General features: G+C 68.1%; 2 protein-coding genes across 6 annotated transcripts; one reads left to right on the plus strand and one right to left on the minus strand.

Moving 5' to 3' along the window:
• The first annotated feature begins 994 nt into the window (after nucleotides 1-994).
• PRR7 (proline rich 7, synaptic) lies at nucleotides 995-5,690 on the plus strand. Of its 4 annotated transcripts, none has more exons than XM_075102494.1 (3): nucleotides 2,258-2,454; nucleotides 4,270-4,908; nucleotides 5,014-5,690. In XM_075102494.1, the coding sequence occupies exons 2-3, from the start codon at nucleotides 4,611-4,613 to the stop codon at nucleotides 5,430-5,432; spliced, it is 717 nt and encodes a 238-aa protein (XP_074958595.1). In that variant the 5' UTR covers nucleotides 2,258-2,454; nucleotides 4,270-4,610; the 3' UTR covers nucleotides 5,433-5,690. The 4 variants fall into 4 exon arrangements, with proteins under 4 accessions (XP_074958594.1, XP_074958593.1, XP_074958595.1 ...); XM_075102495.1 differs by having other exon boundaries at nucleotides 2,260-2,454; nucleotides 5,044-5,690; XM_075102493.1 differs by lacking the exon at nucleotides 2,258-2,454 and adding an exon at nucleotides 995-1,075 and having other exon boundaries at nucleotides 4,270-5,690.
• Nucleotides 5,691-5,793: 103 nt separating this feature from the next.
• On the minus strand, nucleotides 5,794-17,281 carry DBN1 (drebrin 1). 2 transcript variants are annotated; one of them, XM_075102496.1, is made up of 16 exons: nucleotides 17,067-17,281; nucleotides 12,960-13,015; nucleotides 12,749-12,861; nucleotides 12,469-12,543; nucleotides 12,245-12,391; nucleotides 12,006-12,083; nucleotides 11,754-11,905; nucleotides 11,490-11,553; nucleotides 11,287-11,346; nucleotides 11,017-11,131; nucleotides 10,424-10,426; nucleotides 9,577-9,714; nucleotides 8,448-8,579; nucleotides 6,817-7,376; nucleotides 6,616-6,718; nucleotides 5,794-6,503 (listed from the first exon to the last, which is right to left on the minus strand). In XM_075102496.1, exons 1-16 carry the CDS (start codon nucleotides 17,150-17,152, stop codon nucleotides 6,433-6,435), a joined length of 1,953 nt encoding a protein of 650 aa, XP_074958597.1. In that variant the 5' UTR covers nucleotides 17,153-17,281; the 3' UTR covers nucleotides 5,794-6,432. The 2 variants fall into 2 exon arrangements, with proteins under 2 accessions (XP_074958597.1, XP_074958598.1); XM_075102497.1 differs by lacking the exons at nucleotides 9,577-9,714; nucleotides 10,424-10,426 and having other exon boundaries at nucleotides 17,067-17,278.
• Nucleotides 17,282-18,947: the final 1,666 nt, after the last annotated feature.

Below are 18,947 nucleotides of genomic sequence, written 5' to 3' on the forward strand. Positions count from 1 at the left end.
GGTCTGGGCTCGGTGGCAGGGCCGGTGGCAGTGGCAGCGGCAGCAGCCTTGTGTGCAGCGCCGGGGGGCCACACACAGCTGCACAGGGATGAGAATAGCAAGTGCGGCTGGGTAGCTAGGGAACAGTTGCTATGGGAGCAGGCCGAGGAGGAGTTCTCACACTCGGAGGGGGCATCTTGGGGTAAAATCCAGGAATTTTCTGCAGCCGTGGAAGGCAGGCAGGCAGGGTGGGGGGATGGGGACTGCCTGGGGATTGTTGCTCCCACCGCACTGGCCAGGGATGCTCATGCTGCCCTGCCAGGGCTGTGGCACCCTGGCATGGAGGTGCCAGGGTCACCAATGTGTTATCAGTGTCTGTCGCAGGGTCAGCATGGCTCTGCAGGCAGGGCCAGGGGGTGTGGGCAGCCTGTGGCCGAGCCATGAGCAGAGCGTGGAAGGGGCACTGCCTGTCTTCAGCTCCCCTCTGCCCAGTGGTGCACCAGCATTTGGGGGGTGCCTTGTCCCCATCCCTGTCCTTGCTGGGGGGGGAAGCAGCATGTGGGTGAAGAGGTGCTGGTGTATGGCTGGAGCCAGCAGGTCTGGGCCCCACAGACGCAGAGGGCCCTTGGTGAGCTCTGGGTGGGCACAAGGGCCCCAGGGGGTCCTGGGTGCTGCCCCAAGCTGTGGAGGCAGCACCAGCACACGATTTTCAGGGGTGAAGGATGCTCTCAGCTGTTGCCTGGGCAACGGCTCCTCCTCCAGCCCACCATGTGGCTCAGGGAGCGCTCCCCCGCCTGCCTCCCCCCGCCGCTGTGGGGAAGGGGAAGGCAGCTCCCGGCCCCCAGCGCTGGTGGGGCCGGAGGCCTGGCTCCCCCTGCCCACCCTCGCCCTGGCCTGACGATGCCCGCGGCCCCTGCCGTGCCTCCCGTCTCTGCGTTACCTATGCCCCGAGGGAGCACCCAAGCCCCCCTGCATGGCCACAGCCCCCTGCCTGCTGTGGGTGCTGTTCGGGCACCCCCACAACCATCGAGCCAGCACTGCTGGGCTGCTACGGCCACACTGTGAGGTCCAATCACAGGAGACAAGTTCCAGCAAGGTGAGTCAGCGTTGGAGCCAAGGGGGCTGGGGGACATGTGGCCATCGCGGCCCCACTTTGAGTGAATTGGCGGGGCTTGGCCGGCTGCCGGAGCCACTCTGCTCGGCCGTGGCGGGAGCAGGCTGCTGGCACCCGGCTTCCCCGGGTTGTTCCCTGGCTGGGGTGGAGGAAGTCCTTCCGGCCAGGCCGTGGCAGAACAATGCGCCGTGTGTGCGGCCACAGCAAGCGCCTGCCACCCTGCCCACGGGGAGGAAGCGGCGGTGGGGTCATGGCCTGTATGGGGCACCCCCACCGGGCACCCGCAACCAGTCACCCACCTGGCTTCTGGCCTTGGCACGCAGTGGGCACTGTGGCCGGGGCTGGCACAGCTCTGCCCTCTAACCACGGTCCCGCTGCTCCTGGCACAGCCCGCCCCACACCGGAACGCAGGGAAGGGAGAAGCGGGTGCCGTTGCCCCCAGGGCGGATGCAGACTCAGGGAGCCTGAAGGGTGGTCTCCCATGGGGGCCGTGACCACTGGACTTGGGCCAGTGATGCCCCTGCTGGTGATGTGTGTGTCTGCCCCAGCAGATAGCCGGCGGAGCCCTAGCGCAGGGGCATGAGCGCTCGGGCCAGGCTGGTGAGGGGTCTGCTCCCGGGCAAGAGCAGCCCCCCACAAGGTGCCGGGTGTTCCCGGGTGTCACCCAGTGCCACCTCTGACCCTCGCTGTCCTCGGGGCCAGGCTGACACCCCAGCCCAGCACAGCCACGCGTCCCACTGCAGCCCCCCCGGTGGGCTGCGGTAGGGGCCCTTACCCTCCTGGCCACTATCCCTGTGCTGCGCTGGCCGTCACCCCCAAAGGAGGCTGGGGCTGGCAGCCCCCGGCACCCCCCTGCCACGCCCCAGGGCAAGTGCGTGGCCACCGAATGGGGAACCCCGTGGCATCACCCCACGGAGCATCACCGGGCCGTCGCCCCGACCGGACCGTGGGGCCGTCACCCGGGGATCCCCGGCCCTCACCATGGGGGCCCCGCTACCACGCCAGGGCGGGGGGAAGGGAGCGGGTTCCCGTGGCAGCGCCCGTTCCCACTCGCCTCGTACGGGTCCCCGCCAGTAGCCCCCGCTCGGCGGCGGCTACCGGGGCGGGGGTGAGGGGGACCCGCCGGCCCCCGGGTCCCTCCCCGCGCCGAGGGCGGGGCGGAGCGGCGGGGCGGGAGGCGGGGCGGGGCGCGGCGGCGGCGCGGGAGCGCTCACCGGAGACAAAGGCAGCGCCGGGAGGCGGCGGCGGCGCCGCGCACCGGGCGCGCACCGGGCCCCCATCTACCCCTCCCCGCCGCCGCCGCCGCCGCCGCCGCCCTATGGAGCCGCCGCCCGTCGCCTGAGCCACGTGCGCCGCCGCCGGTAACGGGAGCCGCGGAGGGAGCGGGCGCGGCGCCTCCGCCTGTTGCGCGGCGGCGGAGGCAGCGGGGCCTGGGCGGGGGCGCGCGCGGGGCCGCCGCCACCGGCAACCGGGTACCGGGGCGGAGGCGCGCGGCGCGTCCCAGGGCGCGCGCCCCCGGTCCGTCCCCGGCGGGCGCGCGCCCTGGAGGAGGAGGAGGAGGAGGAGGTGGAGGAGGAGGGGGCTGCCGCGTCCGGCACCGGGAGTCGGGAGGTCCCCGCCGGGGTGTCCCCCTCCCGCCGGAGACACCGGGCGGGGATGCGACGCGGGCAGCGGGGCCCAGGCCGCGGTCGGGGGCCAGTGGGGTGGCCCGGGGGTACCGGCGGGGCACGGCTCGGCGGGTGCTCTCAGCCGGACGGTCGCTCCGCTGGCGTGGGTGTCCCCCAGCCCGGCCCCGCGCCTTCCCCAGCCCGCACGGCCCCGGCAGCCCCGCTCCCCCCACATGCCCAAGCTGCAAACGCCCCCGGTCTCCCGGCGCCGCCAGCCCGCCCTGCCCCGCTTCCCGCTGTCCCCCCGCCGGTAGTCTGGTGCTCGCCCCCCGGCCTTTCCCGCACGGTGCCCCCCTCCGGGGAATACCCTGGCTGCCGGTGGGGAGCCTGTTGCAGCCGCGGCCGGTGAGCCCTGTGCGCACCGAGCTGGCCTGAGCCGGGCAGCGGTGCGGCTTGGGCCGCCCTAGGAAGGGGGACCCCCTCCCCAAAGATCCCCATCCCGAGGCTGCCTCTGCCCCCGCTTTTTGTCTGCGTGATGGAGCAGCCCCCGCTGCTCGCCGGAGCGTGGCCGGGGCTCCCCGGCCCCTTCCTTCCCCCATCCCTCCTTCCTTCCGCCTGGGCTCGGCCCTCCGGCCCCGCTGCCCCGCCAGCCCCGGTGGCCCCACCGCGCTCCCCTCGCCGGCAGCGTGGCCCTGTTCCCCGGGGCGGCCGGGGACCCCTTCGCCGGGTGGCGGCACGTGGGAGCCGTGGCACTTCTGCCGTCACCCTGCCCTCGGCCGCCACCACTCCAGCGCTCGCCCTGCTCCCCGGCAGCAAGCCCGTTCTCTCCCACACCAGAATAATCATTCTGATGGGTGCTTACGTGCCTGCCTGTGAGCACCCATGGGTGCTGCTCCGCACTCAATGATATGGACGCCCCCCCCCCGCCCCCGGCACGCGCTGTCCCTGTTTGGTGCTCGGTGGGACGTGACTGAGCCATTAGCCTGCCTAAAGGCAGTGACCTGGCAGGGGTGACGGTTCCCATTGCCCCAAATCACTCCCTGCTTTGCCATGTTGGGGGTGCCACCATCCCTTGATTCTCCCTGGTGGCCGCGAGGCCAGCAATGGCCATGGTGCATGTGCTCCCGCAAGTGCCACGTGCCACAGGCAGATGCCTGTCTGCTCCGTGCATCCCTCCTCCTCCTCCTCCTCCTCCTTCTCCTCAGGGCACCCTGCTGTGGGGCAGTGTGGGGTGGCGTGGGGGCTGAACTGCCTGGACTCTGCAGCCGATTTGGGGTGCACTGGGTGGGTGGGAGAGGGGGATGCCAGTGGATGCCCCATGACCTCATGGGCATCGATGCTGTGGGGCCACAGCATCCACCTCCCGTCCTGGGGTGCCCGACAGCGCCGTGGTGGGGTGCTGGGGTGTGGTGTGGGTTTGCAGCCATGGGGGTGACAGCGGGGACGCATGCGGGGCTGGGCACAGCTCCCTGCCGGCTGCGGGCACCGCTGCGCATGTGGAGCGAGTCACCATGGGAACGGGGCGGCCACGTCCCCACCACGCTCACACTCACATCTGTCTCGTTGCAGGGCCCCCTCCCCGGCGGCCCCCTCCCAGAGATGGGCAGCGGGACCCCATCGGCCCTGTTCCCCTGCCGCCCACCCCACCAGCCCCCTGCCTGGCCGCCCGTCCAGCGTACCCAGGCCTGACCCACCCGTTCCAGCCCCCCCGGCTCCATGGCGAGGATGGACCCCTGACGGCGGGCACCCACGGGCCGGAGGAGACGCCACCAGGCACGGCCCAGGGAGATGCCCTCGGCGGCCCTGACAGCGTCGGGTCCTGCCCTGGCCCTGCTGCCGCCCTGAGCATCCCATCCCCCACCCCGAGGGCAGGGAGAGGCAGGGGCCTCCCCCTGGGACCAGCAGCCAAGATGGTGATGTCCCAGGGCACCTACACCTTCCTCACCTGCTTCGCGGGCTTCTGGCTCATCTGGGGGCTCATCGTGCTGCTGTGCTGCTTCTGCAGCTACCTGAGGCGGCGGGTGAAGCGGCAGCAGGAGGAGCGGCTGCGGGAGCAGAGCCTGCGTGCGCTGGAGCTGGAGCCGCTGCACTACGAGGGTTACGGGGGCAGCCCCCCCGGCATCGCCATCCCCCACCGCCTCCGCCACGATCCCCACCATCATCACCCCCACCACATCCCGCCCCCCCGGCCCTGGAGCTGTCGGCATGGTAAGGAGCAGGGAGGGCCTCTCAGCATCGCTGGAGTGCGCACCTCCCCCCTTTTTTTGGGGGGGGCAATACAGCACGAGAGCCAGGGCACAGGGCTGATGGCAGTGGGGGATGCGGGGGGGCTTTACCTTACAGAATCGGACCTGTCGAAGCCGCCGTGCTACGAGGAGGCACTGCTGATGGCAGAGCCCCCCCCACCATACAGCGAGGTGCTGATGGACACGCGGGGGCTCTACCGCAAAATCAACACCCCCTTCCTGAGCCACGAGCGGCTGGAGAAGCAGGAGCAGCCCCCCAGCTACAAACCCCTTTTCCTGGATGCTGGCTATGGTTCAGCACTGCACCTGCCCCGCTCGGCCAGCCCTGGCCCTGCCTGCCCGGACATCTACCTGCAGGCAGAGTGCTCCCCTCGCATGTTTCCCAGCTGGACGGACTCGGAGCTCAGCAGCAGGGACACCTACGAGCCGGGACCCTGGCACCTCCCAGTCTCCATGCCCCTCTTTGGCAGGACTACCGCTGTCTAACGGTGGCCCCGGGGGACCCCTGGACCTTGCTGTGGGTGCCTCTCCAGCACCAGGGGCGGGGGGGGTAGTTTCAGTTGCCCATGTCACCCCGGGGACACCCACCCCAGAGTGGGCCATTGCTGCCAGCGTGGAAGGGGCTGGTTCCCCATCTGGCCCCCGCTGGCCCCCCCATGGCCGGGGGCACTGGGGACCTGGACTCTGCTCTGTTTCTTAATTTTTTTGTTTGTTACAGTTTGAGAATAAAAGTTTGTGGCTCGGGTTCGCCTCCTGCTGGGATGGCATCACAGGACCCCCCCCAGGAGTGGTGACAGCCCCCCCCCCCAGCCCTCCCTGCCCCCCCTCCAGCAGGCTGCAGCCCCTGTGGGAGTCGCTTTATTTATTAACAGACATGAGCACACCGCTGGTACAGAACTTGTGCTTTCCAAAAACAGTTACCGGGGCGGGGTGGGGGGGAGCCTAAGCAGGGGCCAAGCGGGGGGGGGTAAGGGAGCTCCCGGCGAGGAAGGAGTGGGGGGAGGGTAAAAGCCCCATGCCAGCTCCCCACTGGGGTTTGGGGTGGGGCCTGCTGCTGGCCACAGCCTTGCCTTGATCAGGTCACTTTATTGCCATATTCATTTATTATTATTTTTTGAAGTCGTGCAAAGTATGGGGGGGCTCTTGGGGGGGGCACAAAGAGAACAAGACCCCATCCCACAGCTGGGCAGGGGATGCGAGCTGCGTGTCTCCCTCCCCCCCAAAGGGGTGCTGGGGCAGCGGGGTGGGGGGGAACTGCTAAGGGGGGGGCTCACATGGCTCCTACTGACAACTTAAAAAAGAGAAAGAGATGGGGGGGGCTGCAAAAGGTGCCCCGGGGTGGGGGCGCAGTGGGGCGGCCCCTACCCAGAGGCCTCATCCTGCGGGGCCCCAGTGGGGCGAGGGGGGGGCCTGGCCCCCAACTACGGTCCCCTCACGCCCCGCGCCGGCCGGGGCGAGCTGCCTGCGCCGGCAGCAGGGCCTGGGCTTACAGGGCCCCCCCAAAGCTCTCCTCCTCCTCAGGCAGGGGGTCAGCATCCCAGCATGTGATGTCGATTTCTGGGGGAATGGGGAAAGGGAGGGGGCGGGTCAGGGCCGCATAGGGTGCCCCATGGAGGGATCAGGGTGGCATGGGGTGCCCCATGGTGGGACAGACACTGCCCCCACTCACCTGGGGGCTTGTTGTAGAAGACAGGCTGGGGGGCTTTGGCTGATGGCTCCTCGGCAGGGGTCACTTCCTCCTCCTGGGACTGGCTGAAGTAGCCCTCGCTGGCCTGGTGGTGGGTGGGTGCAGGCAGTCAGGACCCACCCCCAGCCATCCCATTACCTCCCTGACCCACAAGCCCACAACACCCCCCCCAGCCATGCTCACCTGCTCCCCACGACCCGGCGTCCCATCCTTGGGGGCCATCTCCCCATTGGTGATGGGGGGAGTCTCTCGGCCCAGGACATCCTCCCGGGGGGCACGCTGGCAGCCAAGACCCCGGGGCTGGGGGCTCCCCCCGCCGGCCTCCTCCTCCTCCTCCTCCTCCTGCTCCGCATCGCAGAAGGTGGCGGGGGGCTCTGGCAGCTCATCCAGGCTCAGCAGGGTCCCCTCGTCAGGCAGCGTGGCCGGGGGACCCTCGGGGACTGGGGTGGCAGGCAGGGGCCAGGCAGCAGCAGGGGTTGCCCCATCACTCTGCCACAGGTCGATGAGGCTCTCAGGGCTGGGGGTCTCCCCAGGCTGGGGCTCGGTTGCTGCAGGTGGTGGAGAGGGCTCAGTGGGCTCCAGGGTCACCAGGTCCCCCAGGGCATCACCCCCTGCTGTCCATGCCGGGCTGGGGCTGGGCTCATCCCCAGGGGGCTCGGTGGCCTTGTCTTCAGGCCTTGGGAACTGCCAGTGCTGCTCGGGGGCGGTTGGCCCAGCCTCCTGGGTGCTGGGGCTGGGGGAGTCTGCAAAGGGGGGGAGGAACAGCAGTCAGCGGGGACAGACGACCCCCTTCCTCCCCCTCCCTCCCCCCCCCCCCCCCCCCCCCCCGGTCCAGGGGCTGGGGGACACACAGGGACAGGGCTGCAGCTGCAGAAGGGGCAGGGGTGGTCCTTTGGGCTGGGTGCAGCAAGGAGATGCTGCAGGGGTGGTGGGTGGGAGTGGCTGGGCAAGGAGGGGACCCATGGACACACTACATCACAGGGACCCCAGGGGACATGGCGGGGGGGAGGGTTGGGGGCAAGATTATCTTTTGGGGATGCAGGAAGGGGTGGCTGGGCCCTCCTGGGGGCAGGGTTTGTGGCTGGGAGGCACAGGGCAGGTGGGGATGGGGAAGGAAGCACTGGGTAGATGGAGAAAGGAAAGCTGGGATGAACCAAAGGATGCAGAGGCCAGCAGGGACACATGGGGCAGGGTGGCCTGCAGCATAGCTGGCTGGGAGGCACTGGGGATGCAGTGCAATGATGGAGATGCATTGAGGGAAGCAGCAACACTGGCAGGGCCGTACTGAGGGATGGCGCAGATAGAGCAGAGTAGCATTGGGGGGAGGGTTGCAGCAGAGACAAGGGGGAATGCACCGGTGATGATGAAGACGTACTGGCTGGGGCACTGCACTGGAGATGGGGGAACATGGTGCGGGGGGCAGAGGGCAGTGCAGAGACAACAGGGATGCACTGATGGAAAATACACTGGCGGCAGCATGGATGTAACAATGACGTCGGGGATGCACGGGGGAATGCAGCAGAGATGGCGGGGATGCACTGGCACAGAGCAACAGCTACAGCGGGGATGCACTGGGAGACACGGCAGAGATGGTGGGGGATGATATACCAAGGGGCCAGCATGGCTGCACTGAGCAATGCAAGGGAGGCTGGCAGGGCTGCAGCATCAGGGCTGCATCAGGGCTGCATCAGGGGCTCCAGCGGGGGTTCCAGAGGAGGCAAGGGGGCTGCAGCGGGGAGATACACTGCAGGGGACAGTGGGGATGTGCCCAGGCAGGCCCAGGCAGGGGCAGGCAGTGGGACCCCTGCGCCCACCTTTGGGCGTTGCTGGCAACTCGTTGCCCGAGTCACGGGTGCCCGGCTCGCCCAGCAGCGTGGCGGCCGGGCTGGACTCGCAGGGGCTGCAGCCCGCTGCCGAGGCCTTGCGGTAGGCGTCCGACTGGCTGCCTGCAGACAAGGGAGACGGGGTGGCATGGAGGGGGCTGCGCACACTGCGGGGGAGCCAGGACCCCAGCGCCACCCCTGCTCCTGCCCCACAACAACCCAGCCACCAGCCGTCAAATGTACATCACAATGTACATGCCACCACGTCATCCCACCCTGTGGTGGTGGGGCAGAAGCACCCAAGGGTGCAGCAACCACTGTACCAACCCCCCACTCACCCCAGGCATCCCCACTGGCCCCACACAGTGGCAGCCCTGACATCTGCCGGGTATGAGGACAGGCAGCCCCATACCTGCTGTGCCACATGCCCTGAACACACATCGCCCAGCTGGGCCCTGGCACAGCCTCTCCTCCACAGGCACATCTCTGTGCCCTGCCACCCCACAGCCAGGGGGCACAGCCCCACATGGCCCCAGGCACTGCCTTGCTCATTCTGCTCCATGGGCACAGCCCCACACGATCCTGGGCACAGCCTTTTCCAACCCATGCTGCCCTGCCCCGTACCCTTCTGCCCCATGGGCACAGCCTGCCCCATCTCTGTCTGGCCCATGAGCAGAGCCCACCCTGTACCCCCTCTATCCCACGGGCACAGGCTGCTCCATCCCATGGCAGAGCATCATCTCGCTGGGCACAGCTCTGCCCTCTTCCTGTCTGTCCCACGGGCGCAGCCTGCCTGGTGCCCCCTCCCCATACTACAGGCACAACTGGCCCCACAGGCACAGCATGCCGCATCCCCCCACCCCAGGGGCACAGCACCCACCATGGGCCCAGCCCCACACAAGGCATTCAGGGTGCCCATGGGTGCAGGTACAGCCCCCATTTGGGTGCTCGGCCCCCTTGGGGTGCCCATGGGAGGGGCGCTGCCTCTGCTGTTGGTCCCACGGCTCCATCCTCGCACCCCCTGGCCCGGTGTGCTGTGGGGCTGGGGTGGGGCTGTGGGGCAGCTGCCCATGGCTCAGCCCCCCAGAGCCTGAGCGCCCGGGGGCTCCCAGCTACCTACATGGGAAGAAAGAGGAGAGATTTGGGGTGCGGTGGCAGGTGATATAGGGGAAGGGGGTCCGCGGGGGGGAGGAGGAGGAAGAAGAGGAAGAAGGCGGCCCACTGTCAGCTGTCTTTATGAAAGGACAGTACAGACGACCTGCCGAGAGAAAGACAGACAGACAGACGGAGAGAAAGAGAGCAAAGAGATGGGTCAGTCCCTGCTCAGCATGGTCATGGTGGGGCCAGGGCACCAGAACGGAAGGAGATGGGACAGGAGGCAGTACTAACAGCAGGACAGGATGGCAGGACAGGAGGACGAAAAGACAGCAGGACAGAGGACAGGAGGTAGCATTAAGCGGCCAGGTGCAGAGAAAGGCCAGACAGGGCATGGGGCCAACTATCTCCTCAGGCACAGCACGGTCCCACAGCATGAGCCCATGGCACAACCCAGGGCTCCACGGCTTGGCCACAACACACAGCCCACAGCATGACCCACGGCACAGCCCCACAGCATTGCCCTGAGGCACAACCCCACAGCACAGCTCCATGGCACAGCCCATGGCACGACCCATGGCATGACCCCACAGCAAAGACGACACATCACAGGCCCCCCCACACGCCCCAGCACAGCCCCATGGCACAGCCCCCCAGCATAGCACCCTCGCATGACCTCCAGTGCAGCCCCATGACGTGGCCCCACAGCTGGAGGTGCCCACACGGGCAGCCAGCCCCTGCCCTAGAGCCACAAAGAGAGTCCCAGGACTGGACCTCAGACTATGAGGCAGCCCAGCTTCCCTGTGGGGCACCCCCTGCCCAGCCCCATGGCCAGCCCTCCTCAAGGACAGACTACTTCCATGGCCAGAGACCTGCTGGCATCATCCTGACCCAAAAGCAGAGTGTCTTGCACCACCACAGGCACCCACCCTGGCAGTGGGGACCCTGGGGCAGGCACACCATGAAGCACTAGCCTGCCCCCCACACTCCTGCCCGTTTTAGCTGACCCCATGGGAAGAATTTCCTTCCCCAGCCACACCCCAGACCCCCAGCTGTCACTCCTGACCACACTGGCTGCTGGCGTGGTGCCGTGATGGGTGGGTGGACAACACCCAAGCAAGCAGGGAGCAGGATGCACCCCCCTTTGCAGAACACCTTCCCCTGGCATCCAGCCCCTGCCAAGCTGCCCCAGTGGCAGGGACCACAAGGTGTGGTAGTGGCGCAGCAGAGCAGGATGACCCCCTGCCATCCTCATGGCCATGGCACCCACCATCATCGCACCAGGGACAGCAGAGAGGGCACCGCCTCCCCACGTTACAGCCCTGGTGACCCCAGATCCTGCTGCGACTAGCTGAGCTGCAGGGAGCCTCAGCAGTGCTGCACCCACTTGCTCCACAGCCCACAGACCCCCCGGCCTTGCCGTTCCCCCCACAGTGCCCACAGACCCACCCCCCCAGCCCCTCACCTGTCCTGTGGCTGCCCGGCGAGATGGCATCACTGCTGCCCGATGCCACACGCTCCTGCTGCTTGAAGAAGTCCCGGGGGTTGTCAGGCCGCTGAGCGATGATGGCAGCAGCCTCCTGCGGGGATGGGGGAAGCTGAGACCCACCACCCTAGTGGCATGGGGCTGTGGGACCACCCCTCCGAACCCCTCCAGCTGGGTCCCTGTCCAGCTGGGGGCATCAGTGACTGCGGAGCAAGGACCAGCACTGGGCATGGCTGCTGCCACACTCACCTCCACCTCTGACTCCGATTTCCTGAGCTGCTGCCTGTCATCCTCCTCTTGCTGGTCCCCCTGGGAAGAGACATGGCATCACGCCCACCCCCCGCAGCCCAGGATGCCCTGGGGGGCCCAGCTGGGAAAAGCCATTCCCTGGAAGCAGTGCCAGGTGGCATCTCCGGTTCTGACCCCAGCCCCGTGCCCGCCATGGCACTTACAAAGATGGACTGCTCCTTCAGGCGCTGCCGGGCTTCCTCCGCTTCCATGCTCTGCTGCTTCCTCCTGTGACAGGGGCATGAGAGAGGGGCTGGGCACCAGCTCCTGTCAGCCCCTGCCCACCAGGCCATGCCTAGCCTGGTCCTCAGTGGGGACCAACACCCACGCACCCACCCAGCAGCTTGTGGCACATGCACAGCCATCCTCTGTGTGTGACCATCCTGCATCTCACGGGACACAGCCCCCACCCCCGGCCCCCACCGTGCCTGTGCTCCTCGATCTGCTCCTCCCGCTCCCGGTAGCGCCGCTCCCGCTCCTCCTGCTCCAGCCGCTCTTGTTCCATCCTCTCCTGCTCAAACCTCAGCCGGGCATCCAGGGCCTTTTTCCGCTCCTCCTCCTTACGCAATTCCTCCTCTTTCTGGTGGAGACAGGGGAGATGAAGGATGGATTTGCCCATCAGCCCACTAGTGGCTTACCCCACTCCCCGGGGGCCACTGGGTGCCCCCACCATACCCCACCTTGGCCTGTTCCCAGAACTGCTCCCGGTTGAGCCGCTTCATCTCCACGGTGGCATCAGTTTTCTGGTAAGTGGTGCCCTGGGACGGAGGAGAGGCGGGGGGGGCGGAGGGGCTGGGATCAGCGAGGGGGAATAACAGTAAGTGGCACACGGGGTGACGGGCTGCGGCAGACAGGAGCCCCGGGCAGGTGGGATGCCCCGCACCCGCCGCCATCATCATCACTGCCATGGGGACATTACCACGGGCTCAGCGTTCTCGTCCTCCCTCAGCCGCAGGCGGTGCAGCACTGGGCTGGAGACACGGGCCAGCCCGTTGGAGAGCCGCTGCCCAATGGCCCCCGGGTCGATGTCCTCCACGCTGCTGGCATTGACAATGACGTCCACGCCCTGAGGGGGCGCGAGCAACCGTCAGGGACCGGGGTCAGTGCCCCAGCAGCATTGTCCCCCTCCCCATTGTCACCCACCTGGAAGAACTCAGCTATCTTGGCCACGTGGCTGGCACAGGCACACTTGCGGGCATCCGGCACGTCCTCACCCACCTGCAGCAGCCGGGGAGGGGCTGAGTCGGGGAGGGGTGGCAGGGTGACCCCCCCTCCACTGACCACCATGGGGCCTCAAGACCATGGGGCACCCGCATCCTCCCGACCACCATGGGCACCTCCCTTACAACCAGCCATGCCCCTGTCAACTCTGCAGCCCCAGTGGGTCATGACCCCCCGCCTCAGCATGGTCCCCCCAACTCACCCAGTTGACGAGGACATATTTGGGGAGCACAGCCTGGGGGTCCTTGACGCTGCAGAAGCCATACATCACCTTCTGGATCTCAAAGTGGCCAGAGAGCTCCAGCAAGCCTCCACCTGGCACAGCACCATCAGCCCACATCCAGCCAGCACCGGGATGGGTGCTGGGGAAAACACCAGCAAGCTGAGCCAGCTGTGGGGCCAGAGGACCTTACCTCCTGATGCTGCCAGCTTCAGGTCATCAGAGCCATCCTCGTACGTATAGAGGGCCCTGGGGAGACAGCGTGGGTGAGCCATGGACCAGGGGGAGCACGGGATGGCCTCCCTCATCTGCCCTGTCCTGAGGTCAGGGCAGGTGCTGGGACACCGGCCAGGTGTCCCCAAGCTGCCACACAGCCATCCCAACCCATCGCCACCGAGAGAGGCCAGGCTGCCAGGCAAGGCAGGCAGGACTGCAGGCAGGGCCTATTCCCCTCCCTGCTGGCTGGCAGCCCTGGCTCAGGGACCCAAGGTTGGGGACAGAGTGGTCACTTGGGCAGAGGGACAGGCTGGGCGATGCCACGCACAGACAGCAGGCTGCTGTGCCATGCCACAAGCCACTGTGGCCTTGCAGCTCCTTGCCCACCCACCCCTGCCATCCCCCTCCGAACCCACTGTTACCAACCAGCTTTGGGGACAGCCCTGCACCCTGGCAGGGAACTTGGGGCCACTCACGTGCCTGGCTGCGTGAGCCGCCGGCCCGGCAGGCACCAGGCCGGGGGAGGACGCCAGAGCACCAGCAGCAGCAAATCAATGTGCCACCGGGGTGTGATGGGGCTGTCATGGAGACTGTTCCTTGGAAACTGTTCCCAGCGGATGGGAAACCCCCTCTCACTCCCGCTGTACCCTGGCCAGCCCCTCCCAAGGCTCCACAGGGACCCCCCTGCCAGCCCGCACCTCCCCAGGGGCATGCAGCCAGCTATGTGGGGGGAAGGACACATACCGAATCGGTCCAGGGCGGGTGGGCGAGGGGATGGATGTTGCTAGGCAACCAGCATCCTCCGTTGCCATGGCAACCCCCCCATCCCAGCTGGGATGCAGCTCGCCCGATGACGAGGTGATTAGTGGAGGGGAGCGGGGGAGGCAGGCAAGCAGCGGGGACCTGCCGGGGCCTGGCAGGCACCCAAACCTGCCTGCCACCATCACGCGCTGTGCCCGGGAAGCCAGGGCCACCCGTGCTGGCCCCCCCATCTCTGCACCGGGGCGGGCAAGCGGCTCTGACGATCGGCATTTGGCTGGCGGCACCCATGCAGTGCTTGCCAGAGCACCAAAATCCCCATGGTGCTGGGCAGAGCCATCCTCACCAGAGCTTGCAGTTTCCAGACAGAGGCTGGGCTCTGGGGTGGGAATGGGGGGGCCCCTACAGGCAGAGGCCCCATAAACTGGGGCCATGGCTGGACCCTGGGAGCTAAAAAACAAGGGGAAGGCAGGTGGGTGCCTAACATGGAGAGGGCTTCCCTCTGCTTCCCGGCACCCACCACACCCTGAGCCCCCGTCAGCGAGCCGCAGATAATTGCACCAACAAGATTTGACTTTAATCCGCACATCCCGATCCTGCTAATCGGCCGCCCCAGCCGGCGCCGTCTCCCAGCCTGGAGCCAGCAAAGCAGCTGCAAAGTGCCGTCTGTGATGCCTGTGCCGGGGAAAGGCAGCAAATGCAGCCCCTGCCTGCAACTGCAGTCCCGCCCCGGGGAGCCTGCTATGATCTCCCAGGAATGGGGCTGGACGGCAGCAAATTTGGGGAGGGCCGCAGGCAGCGGTTGGTGGCTTGCAGGGTGGGATGCAGCTGGCTGCAGAGGGGAGGAAACAAGTAGGGCAGAGCCATGGTGCTGCTGCCTGGGGAGCCTGTGGGTGCTGGGGACACCCACTGCCTGCTCTCCTTCCCGGGACCCTGCCACACTGGATGGCACCCAAGCACGGTGCTGCTGCCTGCACACAGGGGTGCTCCCAGGCCATCTGGGGCTTGGCAGGTCTCATCACCCCAGGCACCAGCATGGAAACAGCCCTGCCCTGAGTGCAGCCCAGCAGCATGGCATGACCCCACACCAGCATGGGGGATCCAGAGGTTTCCAGTCTGGGGGCCAGCAGGGCCATGCAGGGGCCAGCAGTATCACCATGAGCCCTGGCAGCAAGGACCAGCTGTGCCACAGTGGGTGCAGGTAGCATTATGCATCACTTACCCCCATCCATGGGCTTTAATCTCTCCACCCAGCCCATACAGCCCCTTGGCTCTAGCCACATGGGGCACCCATGGGTGAGATGCCCCATGCAGCCCAGGGAGGAGGGCTCCCCATAACCAGGGGGACTCCAGCAAGGATTACCCCATCACTCCGCCAAGGAGACAGTAGCCCCGCTGGCCTCGCACGGCCCCACCACTCACCAGAGCAGGCAGACCAGCATGCATGGGTGCGAGCACCCAGGGCGCCCACTGCTGCCTGCCCCCCACACCAGGCTGAGGTGGGGGGAGCATTGCCTGCCTTGCCCCAGCCTGGACACATGTGTTTCCAATGTGGCTGAGAGCTCCAGGGAGTCGGCGTGCTCAGAAAGCAGCACCAAATTCCTTTCTGATCGAGTAATGGGCCCCAGCAGCCTCCGCGGGGCCAGGCGGGGGAGGGGACGCTCGGACCCTCCAGGACCGGGTTTGGGGTTGGGGGGGAATCCCAGACTAAACACAGGGGACCCAGCCAGGTGAGGGCTCGGCATCCCCTGGCATCAGCCCAGGGCCAGGCTCCAGCGCAGTGTCCTCACAGCTCCTGGCTCAGCCAGGCTGGGCCACTGCCAGGGGACGGTCCCCATCACCCCCTTCCCAGTGCAGCCCCCCGAGGATCACCCCTCATTCTGCACCTGGGCACTGGGCCCTGCAGCGGGGATGCTGTTCCCACTGGCACCGAGTGCCAGACACCACCAGTGACCATGGCACGGAGGGGCTGGGGACGATGGAGCAAGCTCAGCCCCAAGAATAGGGATGGCGGGGGTTCGCTGCCCAGCCGGGGCTCAGCGCTGGAGAAGGAGGGGGGCCCGGCCCCAGAGCTTGCTTCCTGGGAAGCGTTTCTGCTGTTCTCAGCAGCTTTGGCAGGGAGGGCTCCTTTGCAGCGGATGCTGGGAAGCGAGATGTACCCAGAGCTGACAGCTGCCTCCTGGCCAACAACACACACCGCACTCACTCATGGCACCCTTGGGCTGTCGGCAGGACCATGGGGCTCCCCGGAGACCTGAGGCTGGTGGGCAGGAGGACCTGAACAGGCCCGAACAGGCTGGGGGGGCTCCAGCCCTGCCTCGAGAGCAGGGACCTGGCTAGAGAGTGGAGTGCATCCCAGCCACAGAGCAGCATGCACAGCATGTACCCGGCGCTGCCCAGCACCCCGGCTCTGCCCAGCGAGCTGTACCCCAGGGTGCCAGTAGCATCCCTACACACATGGCACAGGCACCCCGGGGCGCGAGGGGGTACCGGAGGCAGCTGGCTCCAGCTAGCCATACAGCACCCGACTGGTGCCAGGAGCTGCCTATGGGCACTGGGAGAATTGGGGTGGCAGTGGGGAGATGCTCTCTGCGGGCTTCCGCGGCGGCTGCAGCGGGGTCTGGATCCGGTGCGGCCTCGGCGCTCACAGCATTGGGTGTCCAGCCCTGGGGGCGCGGGCAGGGCAGGGCAGCCCGGGGAAGGTCCCGCCGGGGGAGGCCGCCCCCCGCCCCGAGCCCGCAGCAGCCCCAGTCCGGCGCGGCAGTCCCGGGCCGGTGCGCCGCGGCCCCACGGGGATGGGGCACCCCGAGAGCTGGCGGGGCCGGGCTGGGGGCGCCCCGATCCCCCCCCAAGTTCCCCCACCCTCCCCACCCCGGGCGCCACTACCCGCGGCTCCGGCTCCAGACAATAGCAAGGGACCCGGGGCCTGGCCCACCACCGGGAGGGACCCCGGGCCCTCCCCGCTGTGCTGCGGACCCCACCCCGCTTCCCGCCCGGCGGGGGGGTCGGGCCGTACCGGGGGGTCCCGGTGCCGGCGGGTCCCGGCGCCCGCACGTGCCAGCCCGGCACAGACAAAGCGGGGACCGCGCCCCGGCCCGGTGAGGCGGCGGCGGGCAGGTGCGGGCACCGGCGGCGGCGGGTCTGGCACACACACCCCCCCACACCGCCCCGCCTGCCTTTGTGTGCCGGGGCTCCCGGCACAGCGGGCCCAGGGCGGCGGGGGGCGCAGCGCGGGGCGCGGCCGGTGTTACCGGGCGGCTCCGTGCACAAAGGGCGGCGGCGGCGGCGGGGACAAAGGGGCGGCGGCGGCGGCGGGCGCGCTCACCAGTCGGTGGGGCTGTCCTCGCCGATCACGTCCTGGTAGGAGGCGAGCAGCTCCAGGCGGTGCGCCGCGAAGCCGACGCCGGCCATGGCGGGGCCGGGATGCTGCCGGGGGGACCGGAGGGACCGGCCGCCTGCCCGCCTCCGAGACACTGCCGCAGCGGCCGGGCGGAGGGGCGAGCGGCGGGGAGGCTCCGCCCGCCGCCGCGCCCGGTCCTAGCGCCGCGAACGGCGCCCCCCCCCCCCCGCCCCCCCAACCCGGCCTCCGCCCCCGCCTCGGCCCCCGCCGCGCCCCCGGGGCAACCCGCCCGCCGCGCCGTCGGGCACCGCACCGGGACCCCTGGGGTGCGGGCAGCATCGCCCACGCCCCGGGCTGCCCCCGCGATTCTGCACCCCGGGGACACACAGCCTGGGCTCTGCTTTGCCCCCCAAACCCCACACCCTGGGCCTCCCTTCACTCCAGGCACCCTGAACCCTGGAAACCTGCGCCCCAGCTCAGCTCCCTCCCGGGAACCTGCACCCCCGGTGGTTCCGCACCCCGGGTTCTCCTCTGCCCTGGGGACCAGTGTCCTGTGCTACCCCCTCCTGGGGACCCAGCACCCCAGGGACCACGCCTGCTGGGTGCTCCTCTGCACCCTAGACCCTCCCCTGCCCCGTGCCCCCTCCACCCTGGGGACACCGTATGCCTGGAACCCTGTGCCCTCACTTGCCCTCCACCCCAAGACCCTGAGCCCTGAGTTTTCCCCTCCAAGGACATGGCACCAAGGGCTCCACCTCAGATGTCCAGCCCAGCTGTGCCCTTGCTGCTGTGTAACGTGTCAACAGACGCAGCCTTTGTGGGAGCCCCTTTACTGCCTGCCTGCCCCTCCATCCTCACTGCTCCCAAACCCCCCTGGTCCCCTCAGGACCGTGCCAGGCTGTGCACAGCGGCACCTTTTCCAGGAGGATTTTGCCTCTGTGTAAACCCACAAAGTTGTTTTTTGCACTGACTCATGCAGGGCTCTGCAGGGGCTCCCAGCTGGGTCCGTACACTCCTGCCAGAGCAGGCATCATTACCCTGACCCAGTCTGCCTCCCTGACCACTGGCACTGCCCACATCCCAGACCAGAACCATGCTGAAGGGGTCCCCGTGCTGGAGAGGCAGTGGGGAGCATACAGGGCCTGGTCCCCACAGGCTAGGGCTGATGCTGGCGTGGGCCTTCCCAAACCAAGCCCTTCAGAGCAGCCTGTATATAAGTCCCCCCCCGAGCTCAGTGGGATATGGGACAGGGTGCCACCGACCCTGCCTGTGCTGCCTGCTCCCCCCATGCCTGCACACCCTCCTTGCACCACCATTTCTAAGCCAGGCCAAAGCCGGAGCCGCCCTAAAGAAGCTGCAAGAGTTTGTGAGCAGCTGTGGAGCAGCTGTCAGGGCCAACGTGGGGACCAGGGCCACAGCAGACGCCCTGCAAGCAGCTCAGCTGGCTTTGGGGGTGGATGTGGTGGGATCTTGCTCGGGGACACAGTGGGATCCCTGAGCCCGCTGCTCTCAGGCTTTGTTCTCAGAGTAGCACGGCTGCAGCCCCTCCCCATGCTCCACCTCCACAGCCCACCCAAGACCCTCCTTCTGCTGCCTGTGCACAAGCTCCTCACATGGTGTGCAGAGCTGGTGGGCAAAAGCTGCTCTCAGCAAAGCGCAGGGGCACCTTGGGTGGTAAGGGCGTCTTCAGTAGGGATCAGAGGCAACAGAGCACCCAACCGAAGGGGCTGAGCCCCAGTGGGTGCGGGCCTTGCAGCAGCACAAGGGAGATACTTGGCTCCTCTTTGGGTATTAGCAGGCTGGCTGCAGCACTGTGGCTCTGCCCTGGCCCTGCTCCAAGGCTGGGTACCCCAGGGCTGAGCTGGC

This window comes from Phalacrocorax aristotelis, chromosome 8, assembly GCF_949628215.1.
Source record: "Phalacrocorax aristotelis chromosome 8, bGulAri2.1, whole genome shotgun sequence".
Lineage (NCBI taxonomy): Eukaryota > Metazoa > Chordata > Aves > Suliformes > Phalacrocoracidae > Phalacrocorax > Phalacrocorax aristotelis.